Source organism: Chroicocephalus ridibundus, chromosome 16 (genome assembly GCF_963924245.1).
Source record: "Chroicocephalus ridibundus chromosome 16, bChrRid1.1, whole genome shotgun sequence".
Taxonomy (NCBI): Eukaryota; Metazoa; Chordata; class Aves; order Charadriiformes; family Laridae; genus Chroicocephalus; species Chroicocephalus ridibundus.
The window spans coordinates 3,063,982-3,076,982 of record NC_086299.1 but is presented as its reverse complement, the minus strand read 5'-3'; the positions used below and the strand labels follow the sequence as shown (position 1 = coordinate 3,076,982).

Genomic DNA, 13,001 nt, shown 5'->3' with positions numbered 1-13,001 from the left:
GAACCGGGGAGCCCAGAACTGGACACAGTACTCCAGGTGCGGTCTCACCAAGGCAGAGTAGAGGGGGAGGATGACCTCCCTTGACCTGCTGGCCACGCTCCTCTTGATGCACCCCAGGATGCCATTGGCCTTCTTGGCCACAAGGGCACATTGCTGACTCATGGTCATCCTGTTGTCCACCAGGACTCCCAGGTCTCTTTCCACAGAGCTGCTCTCCAGCAGGTCAGCACCCAACCTGTACTGGTGCATGGGGTTGTTCCTCCCCAGGTGCAGCACCCTACACTTGCCCTTGTTGAACTTCATAAGGTTTCTCTCTGCCCAGATCTCCAACCTGTCCAGGTCTTTCTGTATGGCGGCACAGCCTTCCGGTGTGTCAGCCACCCCACCCAGCTTGGTGTCATCAGCAAACTTGCTGAGGGTGCACTCTATCCCCTCATCCAGGTCATTGATGAATATGTTGAACAGGACTGGACCCAGTACTGACCCCTGGGGAACACCACTCGTCACTGGTCTCCAACTAGACTCTGTGCCCCTAATCACAACCCTCTGAGCTCTATCTTTCAACCAGTTTTCTATCCACCCCACTGTCCATTCATCTAACCCACACTTCCTAAGCTTCCCTATGAGGATGCTGTGGGAGACCGTGTCAAACGCCTTGCTTAAGTCAAGGTAGACCACATCTACCGCCCTCCCCTCATCTATCCATCTAGTCATGCCATCGTAGAAGGCTATCAGGTTAGTCAGACATGATTTCCCCCTGGTGAATCCATGCTGAGTACTTCTGATAGCTTTCCTTTCCTCCACGCGCCTTGAGATGACACCCAGAACGAGCTGTTCCATCATCTTTCCAGGGATGGAGGTGAGGCTGACCGGCCTGTAGTTCCCCGGCTCCTCCTTCTTGCCTTTCTTGAAGACTGGAGTGACATTGGCTTTCCTCCAGTCCCCAGGCACCTCGCCTGTTCTCCAGGACTTTTCAAAGATGATGGAGAGCGGCCCAGCAATGACTTCTGCCAGCTCCCTCAGCACTCTCGGGTGCATCCCATCAGGGCCCATGGACTTGTGAATATCTAGATGATCTAATTGGTCCCTCACTCGCTCCTCCTCAACCCAAGGGAAGTCGTCTTCTTTCCCTGTTACTTTATTCAATGCCTGGGACTCCTGAGGGCTGGGCCGAGCAGAAAAGACCGAAGCAAAGAAGGCATTCAGTAACTCTGCCTTCTCCACATCCTCCGTCACCATGACTCCTGCCTCATTCAGCAGTGGGCCTACAACTTCCCTGGTCTTCCTTTTGCTTCCAATATACTTGTAGAAGCTCTTTTTGTTTTGCTTGATGTCCCTAGCCAGGTCTAATTCCAAGGCGGCCTTGGCTTTCCTTGTTTCATCCCTGCACGCTCTGGTGGCATTCTTGTAATCCTCCCAAGGGGTCAGTCCCTTCTTCCACTTATTATAAACTTCCTTCTTCCACTTGAGCTTTTTCTGAAGCTCCCTGCTCAACCATGCAGGTCTCCTGCGTCCCTTGGCCGATTTCTTTCTCTTAGGGATGCACCGATCCTGAGCTTGGAGGAAGTGGTCTTTGAATATCAACCAGCTTTCTTGAGCCCCTTTGCCTTCCAGAGCCCTAGCCCACGGGATCTCTCCAAGCAGTTTCTTAAAGAGGTCGAAGTTAGCCCTCCTGAAATCCAAGGTTGTAATTTTACTTCTTGTTGTTGTTTTGTGGATAGTACCCATGATCCTGAACTCAATCATTTCATGATCACTACAACCTAGGGTGCCCCCAACCTTAATGTCCTCCACCAATCCCTCTGTGTTTGTCAGTACCAGGTCCAGGAGTGCTCCTCTTAAGAGGAGGTTAAGAGGAGGTTAAGAGGAGGTTCTCTTCTCTTAAGAGAACCTCTTAAGGTTCTTAAGAGGCAGCAAGGTTTGCAGCAGGTACATCGATGTAAAGCGATAAAGGGGGAGCATCCTCATCCATGAGAGGAGTAGGCGCTTTTCCTTCCCTCTGCTCCCAGTGCCAGGGTGGCACTGCTGGTACCAGAGCACTCACTTTGCTCTTTGTACCCCGTGACACGACTCAGCAATAGCTAATTACGTGCTGACTGAGGGCCTCAGACCTGAAGGCCCTTAAATCCTATTTGAGTCTCCCAGAAGAGCTCCATGCTTGCAGACCTTTTTGTTCACTTGAAGCCAATATTTTGTAAGGCTTCGGCAGACGCGAACACACCAGCATTCACAAATCAGGGAGGAAAAGCACACCAGCGCGTAGACTTCAACTGACACAGTGGAGTATTTGTTATTCCTCCTCTTTGCTAATTGATGGCAGATGTTTGTCTTCACCCTTTAATAATTTCCAGATCCGAACAACAGCCAAGAGCCTACTATTTCTATACAAATATTTGTGTTATTTCCTGTGACTCCCCCCTACAGGCTTAAGCTCCTTTCTTATTCTTTTTAAAAATATGCCGACGGAGAGCGCCCAGCCCGCCCAGGCGCCGCGTGGCTCTGGGGGCAGCAGCGTCCCGGCGCGCAGGGGGGCAGTGGGACCCCCGCCAGGGGCACAGGGCCTGCAGATGCTGCTCGCACCCCTCCTCCTAACGCTCCTCCTAACGCTCCTTGGCTCTGCCAGCGCCTGCTCGCACTGGACCTTTGTGTGGCCATCCGCAGCTTTTGTTCTGACCAGCACACCAGCTATCTTCTACGGGGCGTGGGGTTATGCGAGATAAGCGCGCGCTGTGCTAGCAGCTTAATTAGGTTAATAGTTGTAACTGCTGGGTTGGGTGTGGATGGGGTGCGTGGTTAAACATGAGTTTGTGCAGAAACTCCCGGGATGCCTGAGGGAAAATTCAGATGCTGACCACTGCAAGCCTCTTCGTGCAGTGTGCCTTCGCTTCGTGCAGTCTATCTTCTCTTCATGCAGTGTATCTTCTCTTCATGCAGTGTGCCTTCTCTTCATGCAGTGTATCTTCTCTTCATGCAGTCTATCTTCCCTTCATGCAGTGCGCCTTCTCTTAATGCAGTGCGCCTTCTCTTAATGCAGTGCGCCTTCTCTTCATGCAGTGTGCCTTCTCTTAATGCAGTGCACCTTCTCTTCATGCAGTCTATCTTCTCTTCATGCAGTGTGCCTTCCCTTCATGCAGTCTATCTTCTCTTCATGCAGTGTGCCTTCCCTTCATGCAGTCTATCTTCTCTTCATGCAGCGTGCCTTCTCTTCATGCAGTGTGCCTTCAAGTGTGGACTTCACGAGTTCAGCTTTTTGTGTTTTCTCTCGGATCCAACCAGTTGAAGCGTGATTCAGAAGCAGACAGCCTCACAGGGGGAGGAGGTTGCCTTTTCAACCCTTGATCAGCTCCGAGGCCGGCAGAAGTTGTTTCCCAAGGACTGTGTTCATGTTTTGTAATCGTCACCTCATGCCAATGACTCACTGTCATTAGGTTCACCCAAAACACCTTTGTTGGAGGAAAGTCACGCTCTCTGACACCCCAACTATCCCCCAGGATCCTGAAAAGCTGCACCCTCAGCGCCCGAGTGTCGCCCTGCACACCCAGAGCCGCGCAGGAGTTACCGCGCTGCCGACTGGCCCTTTATGTGAAGAGCAGAAAACTGCTCCAGGAGGGTCATACTGAGGCAAAAGTTTAAATCCTAATGTAAATTTTCTTTTCCACTTGAAGATCAAATAGAGTTTCAATATGGAATAGAGAATAGAGCGGAAAATATGATACCGTTCTGCTGGGCACGGATTGCCTGGAAGTAAAAGGACATCAAAGAGGGAGGAAAGATAACAAGATATCTATCACCTTCATCTACAAAAGCAAAGATGCCCAAGCGGCAGGATAAAGTGAGACCTTGTTCTCCTGTTCTGAATAAGCCCCATTATGCGTGAGAAATCCCGCTTCCCGCTTTGAAGAGGCTGCAGCGCGTTACGGAGCCCTGCAAATGGCAGCTCTGGTGTCCTCTAAAGCCATCGCAACTTCCCACTCCTTACACCAACTGCAGTGGGCGAGGGGGTCCGAGAGGAACTCAGGAGGCCCTTTCATGTTGTTTTGTGAAGAACAAGTCTGTATGTGTGCGGAAGGTGAGTTTGCAGCAGGCGCTGGGCCCCTGCCTTACCTTGGTCGCAGTCCTCCCCATGGTAGCCCGGGGGACACTCTTTCCAGCACTCTCCGGTGACATGGTCACAAGACACTTCTGGAGGGCAGCTACATTTCTTCTTGCAGCCATCCCCGTAATAGCCAGGGTCACAGTCTGTTAGCAGTCATAATTAAAAAGAAAGAAGAGCTGGCATTACTCGATGGGCCCTGGAAGAGCGCGCAGCCCCAGCTCGCAGCGCTGGGCACTGACCCGAGCCACCGGCTGGGGACAGTGGCTGGATGAGGACCACCGTCCACATTTAGGGGCACTCCCACCCGGCTGGGCAGGTTCTGCGTGCTGACTTAATGTTACCGAGGCTGACAGCAAGGTTTGTCCCTCATCGAAATAACGAGAGCTCAGATTGTCTTAGGAGGGTGGAAAGCTGAGCTTTTCTCTAAGAAAAAGAGTTGGGGGGGTTCAGCCTGGAGAAGGCTCCGGGGAGACCTTCCAGCCCCTTCCAGTCCCTCAAGGGGCTCCAGGAAAGCTGGGGAGGGACTCTGGAGCAGGGAGGGGAGCCATGGGACGAGGGGGAACAGTTTTACACTGAAAGAGGGGAGATTGAGATGAGATCTGGGGAAGAAACTCTTTGCTGCGAGGGTGGTGAGCCCCTGGCCCAGGTTGCCCAGAGCAGCTGTGGCTGCCCCATCCCTGGAGGGGTTCAAGGCCAGGTTGGACGGGGCTTGGAGCAGCGTGGTGTGGTGGGAGGTGTCCCTGCCCAGGGCAGGGGGGTTGGAACTAGAGGATCTTTAAGGTCCCTTCCAACCCAAACCATTCTGTGATTCTATAAAACATGTTAGGGGGAAAGAGGCTGCGGGAGGAGAACGGGGATGCTCCGTGAATGCTTCTTGGCAACTCACCCATCTCGCAGCGCTTGCCGCGGAAGCCAGGTTTGCAGCGGCAGGAGCCGTCCCTCTTGTCGCAGTCCTGCGTGTTCTGCTGCTCGCAGCGGCACTCTTCGGAGCAGCCGGGGCCAAACGCCCACTTGGGGCAAACTGGAAGTGGAGGGAAAGAGCCGGTCAGTGACCCGCGAGCAGAAACGACACAGGGCATGGGATAGAAACTTTGCCACCCGGCGCTGGCCCTTCCCAGGGATGGGACCCAGAAAGGCTGTGATCTAAGAATAACATACACCTCATAAAAAAGCAGAGGACAAGCGTACCTAAATGGCAGTACCGTCCGTATAAGCCAGGATCGCACAGACAGGCTCCGTAAATCCGATGGCAACGACCCCGGTTGGCACAGTTGCACTTTTTCCTGCATTGTTTCCCAAAAAATCCTTTAGGGCACCCTAGTAATAGAGAGAGATTTTCTGGGAAGATGAGCTGATTTCAGCCCGTCATTTTCCACAGGAGAACCATACCAAACCCAAAGCTGTCCAAGAGCAGCAATGAACCTCGGCAAAGGATGCAGGGAGTGGGGACAGGACGGCTGGCTTGTTTCCTGAGCGGGAGCGTGTGTTTGTCTCTACGCAATACGGGAATGACAGGAGCGATCAGATGCGCTACACCAGCTCAAACTCGGATAGCTTCAGCCGCCGGCACTGCATCCACGGTCCACGCACAGTGCATTTCACTGGCTGCCACTCGCCAGCCCCGAGGGCGCCCACCAGCTCCGCACCTCGCCCGGGGACACTGGCTGGGGAGGGACATACCCTGCAGGGCTCGGAGAAGGCAAGCTTTTCATAGGAGAGAAAGTAATCCATGGGGCAGTTCCTACTGATAAATAACAGTGATATTTGCACTATCAAGAGAATAAAATTATTGTTCTTTCTCTGTTATGCTAAAGATCTTAATATTAGAAGCACATGGCAGACAGACAGTGTCAGCAGAAAGCTCCAGCCAGCATCTGTCCAGGCAGCACGTGCCTCCTCCCGTATGACAGGAACCGCAGAGAGTTTAAGCAGAGGAAATGCCACCCTGGGACAACAGACCAGTTCTTCATTGTTTACCTTAATCTTACCTTCCTTTTTTTTTCTCTGTACCCCTCAATCACCTCCTTCCTACAGAAAGAAAAGGTCGGGGTATCTCTTGCATTCGTTTACGTTCTGCTTCGGTCTCCTCCTTCAGTAATAGCTCCCAGATGCTCCTAACCATTTCTCTGAAGTCATTTTGTCTGAATCTCTTATCGTCTCCCTCTTTCTGTGTTTTTAGATTATGTCGCCCAGATTTCAACTCTTTGGGAGAGCAAATACCTACCAACAGCAAGTGACACCTCCTTTTGCAGTACTTCGGGTAACTGCTGTTGTCACAACTTTCCAATGCTTTGGCTTTTCCTCAGTGGAAAATACCTCCACAGTTCTGTAAATTTACCATTGAATATCCATTTCTGAGATTCTTTTCTGTGTCTGCCACTGAATGTGGCAGACGGCTGCCCATGTCACTGCTGAGCAGCAAACAGGAACTGCAACGATCTTCCAGCGCAAAGACAAGGCATACTACCTGCGGCACTGTTTTGTGGGTGAAGAATCCCCTTTACCATCTTTTCCTTATTAAAAGGACATTTTTCCACACAAGACTAGGTGATCCACGGAGTCAGATGGAGCAGGGCTGTGTTAGCGCCACTCACACTGGGACGGGGCAACAAAAGGGTTGAAAGATGCTTTCAGTGCCCAGCTGCAAAGGCAGCGCTGTCAGGTATTCCATGGAAAATATTTTAAGGCTTCTGAGAAGCACAACTGGAACATCAAAGAGTGGCATCAGGGATGGCCGTAACAGCCATTTATCAAATTACATCAAATGCTCTACTAACACATTGAGAGAAACAGAAAGGGGCCACTTCTGCAGGCGCGGGAGCATCGCTCGCAACTCACTGTGGCTGTTTCCTTGTAGGAAAACGTTTTGGGGAGAAAAAGGAAAGTGGAAGGGAGGCCCCAGTGTTGTGTGCCCGATGTCAGGGCCCCCCAGAGATGCCGTCCTGCCTTTTCGCAGTGTGGTGAGACATCCCACCGCCCACCCAGGGCTGCGGCGAGAAGGTTGGGGATCACCCCCAGCATGGTGAGGGCGATGGAGAGCCATGGGCTTACCGTCTTGGCAGAGCTCGCCGGCCACGCCGGGCGGGCAGCGGCAGGCGCCGGTGGCAGGGTCGCAGGTGCCCCCGTTCTGGCAGCGACAGGCCATGCTGCAGTTCCTGCCGAAGGTGCCGGCCGGGCAAGCTGGGGCGACAGGGAGAGGAGAGGCTCAGACGGCCGCCGCAGCCCCCGCACCGCCGCCGCCTCCGGCATCCTCGAGCCGGGAGGAGAGGAGCTCATCCCACCGGCATCACTCACTCTGGTTGCAGAGGACGCCGGTCCAGCCCGCCGGACAGTCGCAGCCGGTGCCCTCCGCGTTGCACATGCCCCCGTTCTGGCAGTCCTCGCAGGTCAGGCTGCAGTCAGGGCCGAAGGTGTGCTCCAGGCAGACTGCAAGGAGAGGCACTGCCCGTGAAAACCCTTCCCCAGGGCTGCCGCGGCATCTCCGAGAGTTTGGGCAGGGAAACCCGCCGTACGCGGGCTGCGGCAAAGCTAAATGCATCTGTGCTGTAACACAGGTCCTGCGTACATAGAAAAGGCACTCGACAACTCTTGGTGCTCACCAAACACAAATAAACCCAGCATGCGCGATTAATTCTGGAGACTTCCAAGGAAAGTACGTCATTTACCAGCGCTGCAAAATGCCCACCAAATTTTTCTGAAAGTGTGTGCTCTCCTCTTGCTTCCATCTCTTCCTCCTCTTCATCATAGTCGTCATTAAAGAGCTGGGTGAATTCATCTCGCAGGATTGCCACGTGAGGGATTGGGCGGATAACGGGGCGCTGACCATCCAGAGCTTCCACAGGGTGCTCGATCGCTGGGGAAGCAGGAGACGACAACGTCAGAGTGGGAAAAGAGACAAGATCTCCAAGAGCTGAATAGCAGGACAGAACCTCTGTAATAAGAAAGGGAAACCAGCAATATCTGTGCTGGGTCGGTGCATCTGATCTGGCATGGTTTGCACCACCAACCTCTATGCTGACGCCTCTAAAATTTTTGCAACTTGTTTGCTTGTTTGTTGTGGTTGGAGTGGGCACGGGCCAGCTAAGTGACTTCAAAATCTATGGGAGAAGCTTTGATCTTGATCTCGACCTTGACACACAGCTCTGGCTTCTCAGGTCGCTGAGCTCACACTCACCCCATCACCTTCGCTCTGTGTTTTTCTGACCAGAGCCACTCGGCTTCTTTGCGTTTTCTGGTAAGTTGTGGGGTTTTTTTCTGGAAAATTCATCAACCTAACAAAATTAGGCAATGCATCTCCTTTTGGAAAGAGCATCTGTCAGGTACAGCTGCTGGTTCCCTTCCCTTGCAGGGCAGGCAAGGGTTAAACGCTGGGCAATCAAGCTGAGCAGAGGCGCACTTGGGAGCCAGGGCAGGGGCTGCAGACCTATAAAAGCCACCAGCTGGAGGGGGCTCAGGTGTTTTGCCAGAGCAGGGGGGTGTGAGTGCTGCTCCTCTGGGTCCAGACCTCCAAAAGCCTTTCCAGGGGCCTGGGTAACGCTGCTGGGGGCCGGTGGCTGAAGCGAGTGGGGTGTTGGCTGCCCTGTAAGCGAGTAAGTTGGGCAATAGTTGGGCTTGGTGGTGGGATAAAAATAATACTGCTTAAAAAAAAAAAAGAAGAAATCCATTATTTCCTATAAGGGAAAAACTGTAGAGGCTGGTGACTGTGGAAAGGGGTCTGGTTCTTTGGTTGGTGTGGAGTCATCGCTGCAGACTACTGTAAGTGTAGCTGTGCCAAAATCCCTTAGATTTCTTTGGGAAGGCTGGAATAGGACTGGCCCTGTCAGGGGAAAAAGGTGGTGTGTGGGGCTAGTGAGCTGTGGCCTGCGCTGGCCCTGGCTCTGCTGGGGGGAGCAGGGTGAGTGACAGCCCCCCCTCACCCCCGCAGCACGGGGACGATGCACTTACAGACACAGCTCCTTCGGTCCTCATCCAGCTTGTATCCAATCTCGCAGCCGCACTGGAAAGACCCCAGCTGGTTCTGGCATGTGTGTTCACATCCACCGCCGTCGGAAGAGCACTCATCCACATCTAGAAAACACGGGATGCTCCAGCGTAACGGGAGCTGGCCCTCGGTACAGGACAGGGGGCCAGATACATTTCTGCCCCCGGAGCAGGCTGATGGCATCCTCTCTGGGAGTCACGGGAAGCCATCCGACTCCAAAAACTGAGTGAGACTGCCCAAGCGGTTCAGGGAGCCCTGGGTTTCAGCTCACATGTCTCACTAACTGTGTAGAAAGAGGTGGGTAAACCTGGGGTTTCACCTGTGAAATCTCATCGGAGAGCTTTGGTAGTGAGAACAACCATCAGGAGGAAAAAAAAAAGTCCCAAATTCTTTATGCTAAGAAGACAACTCATCAGAGAGCTGACAGGAGAACTGCTATGAGCTGGGAGAAACTGGAGGAAACGCCTGGCTGTTCGCAACCAGGTAGGACAATTTCTTGTTCTCTTTATTAAACGCTTGTGTTAGTCACTGTCTTGGCTGTATTTTATACAGACGTTTTTATTTGCCTGTATCTCTTGTGTGAAAATGATGGGCAATGTTGTCCTCTGGGGTTGAACGTAAAATTATTTCTATGAATTGGAGGAGTTGGACCTGGACCGACTGACTTTGAGATATCCTGGTTGGAATCCAGTGTGTTCAAAAGCCCCCTTGCTACTCCTCAGTTGTGCCGGGCTAGTGCACGGGTTAAAATAGCCGCGTTGCCTTAACAGCAAGTAAACTGAGGCGGCTGACAAAATACAGAAAACCAGAATGAGAGGAGCCCGTTCCGTGCGTGTCTCCTGCCGTGCTGCAAGGCTGCTTTGCCTGCAGGAGTCCGGCTAGATGGTTCTGCTTACCATCACACCCACAGCCATCTGCGCCGAGCCTGTATCCAGCGTAGCAGGCACACTCGTAGCCCCCGGGGTAATTGTAACAGTCTTGCTGACAACAGTGAGAACCATTGTCACATTCATTGATATCTAAATAAAAAACAAAGGGCACTGGGTATTAATACACGTCTAGATTTGCAGTGGTGACAGTACTTGTTAAAATTGCTCCGTGACTAGTTCTGGTAAGATTTGACTGCTCTGAGTGCCAAATGCTGAGCTAGTGTTCTTGCTTTCCTCTGAAATAAGTGACTTTATGTTAACAGATCATCCTTGGCAACGTGCTCCCCAGCCAAGAGAGGAATCCTGAATCCTACGGGCCTGTGGGAAGTTAACCGTGATTTTCAGTTTGAGACTGTTCTTAAAGGTTCTGCGTGATTCCAACTGTAACACTGACTCTTGCTGTTGGATTTGCCCTGTTACAAACACCGTTGTCGATGGGTGAGAACTGCATGGCTCCTTCAAACCGCCTCAGAGCGCAGTCTCTGAAGGATGGGCTCTGATAACCGGGAGAAAGCAGAGATCCTGCACTTTAAATTTCAAGCCCCTTCTATTTATGGGCCTTCATTTGCCCACGATGAAGTGAACTATCGCAGTGCCCGTGTAGTAGTGGGGCCTGTGAAGCATCCCCCGCCACCAGAGGAGGCTGGACCAAGGAGGTATCCGGTAGGAAAACAAATAGCACTGCTGGGCTACAAATGACCTGGGGATTTTGGGTTCCTCTCCTCTGTGCTCCCCTTGGCACAAGCAGCAGCCTGCTAAGGAGTCTGTTCCGAACAGATGCCCTGGACAGACGTTCTCCTTGAAAAGTGCAGGAAGAAAGTGGTACCGAACAAAGAAGAAACAAATTCAAGAATTGTTTCCTGAGTAATGTGAACTGCAACTCTACACGGCATGGAAATGTGTAAGTACTGTTTTGCATCACTAAACGCTGTTACTTTTTGCTCGAAACCTCCTATTTGCTGGTTTTACAGAAAGAGAAGCCTTTAGGTATAAGTGCCTCAACGCACTGCCTGAGGCACAGACCCTCCACTAACCTGCAGGAAGGGCACCAGGATTTTATAGAATCACAGAATGGTTTGCGTTGAAGGGACCTTAAAGATCCTCTAGCTCCAACCCCCTGCCCTGGGCAGGGACACCTCCCACCAGCCCAGGTTGCTCCAAGCCCCGTCCAACCTGGCCTTGAACCCCTCCAGGGACGGGGCAGCCACAGCTGCTCTGGGCAACCTGGGCCAGGGGCTCACCCCCCTCACAGCCAAGAATTTCTTCCTGAGATCCAATCTAAATCTCCCCTCTTTCACTTTGAAACCGTTTCCCCTGGTCCTATCATTACACTCCCTGATAAAGAGTCCCTCCCCATCCTTCCCGCAGGCTCTAAGCTGTTTCTTACAGCTTCGGGCTGCCTGAGGGATGGAAGCACCCCCCAGCCTTGGAGTCTGAGCCACAGCCCCGTGGCAAGCACAGGAGGCAACCACAGCCCACACCGGTGTGGGAAGTGTCTGGCTAGTGAGCGCTACGGGGGGTTTGTGACCGGGTATTTGCTGCAAAGGGCTGGGAGTAACGCAGTACGAAGTGCATGCCTCAACTTTATAGCACTGAGGGAGCTCGCGGAGCATTTCTCCCTCACCTCTCCATTGACACATACATTATAGAACCGGATGGGGCTGAGCTACACTTGGCTTGCAGCTACTGACTCGCCCACATCACTCATTTCCTCAAATTACACTGCTGCTGCCTTTGAGATAACAGGCAAGACGGTACGTTTCCAGCATCATCCCTTCTGGACGCAGGCTTAGAGAGATGCAAGTCCCTGTATCTGCCAGCGCTGCCTTAGACCAGTTTCAGCAGGGCAAAACTAACTAGTTCTGAAGTCAGCATTTGCTCTCCAAGTAGGTCTTGAGTGGAGGATTGAGGATGTCCTCAATTAGAGCAATGTCTCATCTGCTCCTAATTTGCATCTGCATCTAGCCTTGTTAACCTGTTTGTGGTGCATATCCACATAGGAACTAACATAGGGAGATCCTCATCACTACTTGAGATGTGCTTGTGAAAACAGGATCTGCACCTTTCCCCTTGCCTTACCAGTGCACGTCTTCTGGTCCTCTTCAAGCCGATAGCCAAAGTTACAGGTGCAGACTGGGCCAGAGCTGGTGTGGTGGCACGTATGGGAACAGCCACCATTGTTGGCTTCACAGCTGTTCACAATCTCCATTTCTATCCCTGGAAAAGGCACACTGGTTAGGATCCTTCCCCTGGCGCTGTGCCCGAGCAGGCACCCACAGCAGCTTCCAGCACGTGCATTTTTGTGTGCGCAGCCCTGCTGAGAAGTGATCTGCAGTGGGGAAAGGATGAAAATAGTTTTGCGCAGAGGCCGCTGCTGCGCTGGGAAGTGATGTGTAAAAATAAACCCATGGATCCCAGGCAACGCCCCACGTAGCCTCCGAGGGCTGGAGCGGTGGAGCAGGCTCTGGACAATCTCTGAGATGAACCAGACTGCAGACAAAACTGCTCCCGTTCCTGACAAGCTGCAGTATGTGCTGCCAACCAAAAGTTGGCTCAGCCTTCCCAAGTACAGAGCTGTGCTGATGCCAGCTAGAATTGGGAACAGCAGAATCCAGCTCACGACGGAAACATCCAGATGCCTACAGCTAGAAATGTTAGTTACTGACATGTCAAAAATGGTAGGCGCAAACATCAATAGCAGCCATATATCTTCTTAGCTTGGCAAAGTTTATGTAAACTTAAGTCTAGTTAATTAAGCTTTCTTAAACTAAAAGGAACTTGTACCATGGAGTTGTGACTCAGTCACGAACCCCAGAAAAACAATTTCTGCCTTCAAGAACATTTTTGAGTTTTTAGTGTGTTCAGACCCAAAGAGGCTGAAAGAAGGGGGGCTTGATGCTTCCCAATGGATTTGCGCCTGTCAAAACCAAAAGCTGTGCCATGGTGGAACACTGTCTTCCAGATTTCCCAAAATGAATATAGTCCCTCTGCCTTT

General features: G+C 52.2%; 1 protein-coding gene across 1 annotated transcript in view; it reads right to left on the bottom strand.

Annotated features, from left to right (window-relative positions):
- The window catches only part of MEGF6 (multiple EGF like domains 6), a 109,020-nt gene that overhangs the window by 17,898 nt on the left and 78,121 nt on the right, over positions 1 to 13,001 (bottom strand). Inside the window, exons 9-17 of the mRNA XM_063353753.1 lie at positions 12,086 to 12,223; positions 9,974 to 10,096; positions 9,041 to 9,163; positions 7,782 to 7,949; positions 7,391 to 7,522; positions 7,148 to 7,276; positions 5,285 to 5,413; positions 4,983 to 5,117; positions 4,105 to 4,239 (exon numbers count right to left, since the gene is read on the bottom strand). Coding sequence (XP_063209823.1) covers positions 4,105 to 4,239; positions 4,983 to 5,117; positions 5,285 to 5,413; positions 7,148 to 7,276; positions 7,391 to 7,522; positions 7,782 to 7,949; positions 9,041 to 9,163; positions 9,974 to 10,096; positions 12,086 to 12,223 — 1,212 coding nt within the window. The remainder of the gene's footprint in view (positions 1 to 4,104; positions 4,240 to 4,982; positions 5,118 to 5,284; positions 5,414 to 7,147; positions 7,277 to 7,390; positions 7,523 to 7,781; positions 7,950 to 9,040; positions 9,164 to 9,973; positions 10,097 to 12,085; positions 12,224 to 13,001) is intronic.